Below are 1,021 nucleotides of genomic sequence, written 5' to 3'. Positions count from 1 at the left end.
TTGAGAAGGACAAGCTTAACAGAGCTAATTTCTTAGATTGGTATAGAAATTTAAGGATCGTCCTCAAGCAAAAACGAAAATTATACTTCCTAGAGCAACCTCTCCCTGAAAACACCCGCCACTACCGTCACTCATGCAGAGAAAGATGCTTACAAGAAGCATCAGGATGATGCATTGGATGTATCATGTCTAATGCTTGTCACCATGAACTCTAAGCTTCAGAAGCAACATGAGAACATGGATGCATATGATATGGTTGAGCATTTGAAACAACTATATCAAGGGAAAGCTAGACACGAGCGGTTTGAGGTGTCTAAGACCCTATTTGAATGCAAAATGCAAGAAAGAACTCCTATAGAAACTCACGTACTAAAGATGATTGAGTATGTCGAGAACCTTGAAAGACTAGAATTTCCACTGGAACAAGAATTGACCACTGATCTTATCCTGCAATCATTGCTAGAAGGGTATAGTCAATTTATCATGAATTATAACATGAATGAAATTGACAAGCCTTTACTTGAGATTCTCAGCATGTTAAGAACTACTGAACCCAATCTCAAAAAGACTAAACTTGGTACCGTGCTGATGGTACAAAATGGAAGCCCAAAGATAAGGGTAAGACCCAAGCCAAGGGCAAGGCCAACACTTCTGCACTGAAATCCAAAGGCGGGATGGCTAAGGAAGGAACTTGCTTCCATTGTGGTGAGACCGGATATTGGAAGAGGAACTGCAAACTTTACTTGGAGAAAGTTAAGAAGAAAAGAAGTGAGACTTCTGTCCCAGGTATATATGTTATAGAAGTTAATCTATTTATTTCTTCATCATGGGTATTAGATACGGATTGCACATCTCACATTTGTATCAATGTGTAGGGCTTACAAAGAACTAGAGCATTGACAAAGGGTGAAGTGAACCTTCGAGTAGGCAATAACGCAAGAGTTGTTGCTATAGCTGTAGGAACATATTCCCTATTTTTGCCCATAGGGCTTATCTTAGAACTAGAGGAGTACTATTATGT

At 39.4% G+C, this 1,021-nt stretch overlaps 1 protein-coding gene across 1 annotated transcript; it reads left to right on the top strand.

Moving 5' to 3' along the window:
- The first annotated feature begins 204 nt into the window (after positions 1-204).
- On the top strand, positions 205-660 carry LOC141846973 (uncharacterized). The gene has a single exon (XM_074734983.1). It carries the CDS (start codon positions 205-207, stop codon positions 658-660), a length of 456 nt encoding a protein of 151 aa, XP_074591084.1.
- Positions 661-1,021: the final 361 nt, after the last annotated feature.

Source organism: Curcuma longa, chromosome 16 (genome assembly GCF_044706935.1).
Source record: "Curcuma longa cultivar G26 ecotype Majalengka, Jawa Barat chromosome 16, ITB_CL_G26_1.1, whole genome shotgun sequence".
NCBI lineage: Eukaryota > Viridiplantae > Streptophyta > Magnoliopsida > Zingiberales > Zingiberaceae > Curcuma > Curcuma longa.
This window is presented reverse-complemented; position numbering and strand designations above follow the sequence as displayed.

Coding starts and splice junctions, on each gene's coding strand:
- LOC141846973 (XM_074734983.1), top strand. CDS start 205: ATGAACTCTAAGCTTCAGAAGCAACATGAGAACATGGATGCATATGAT.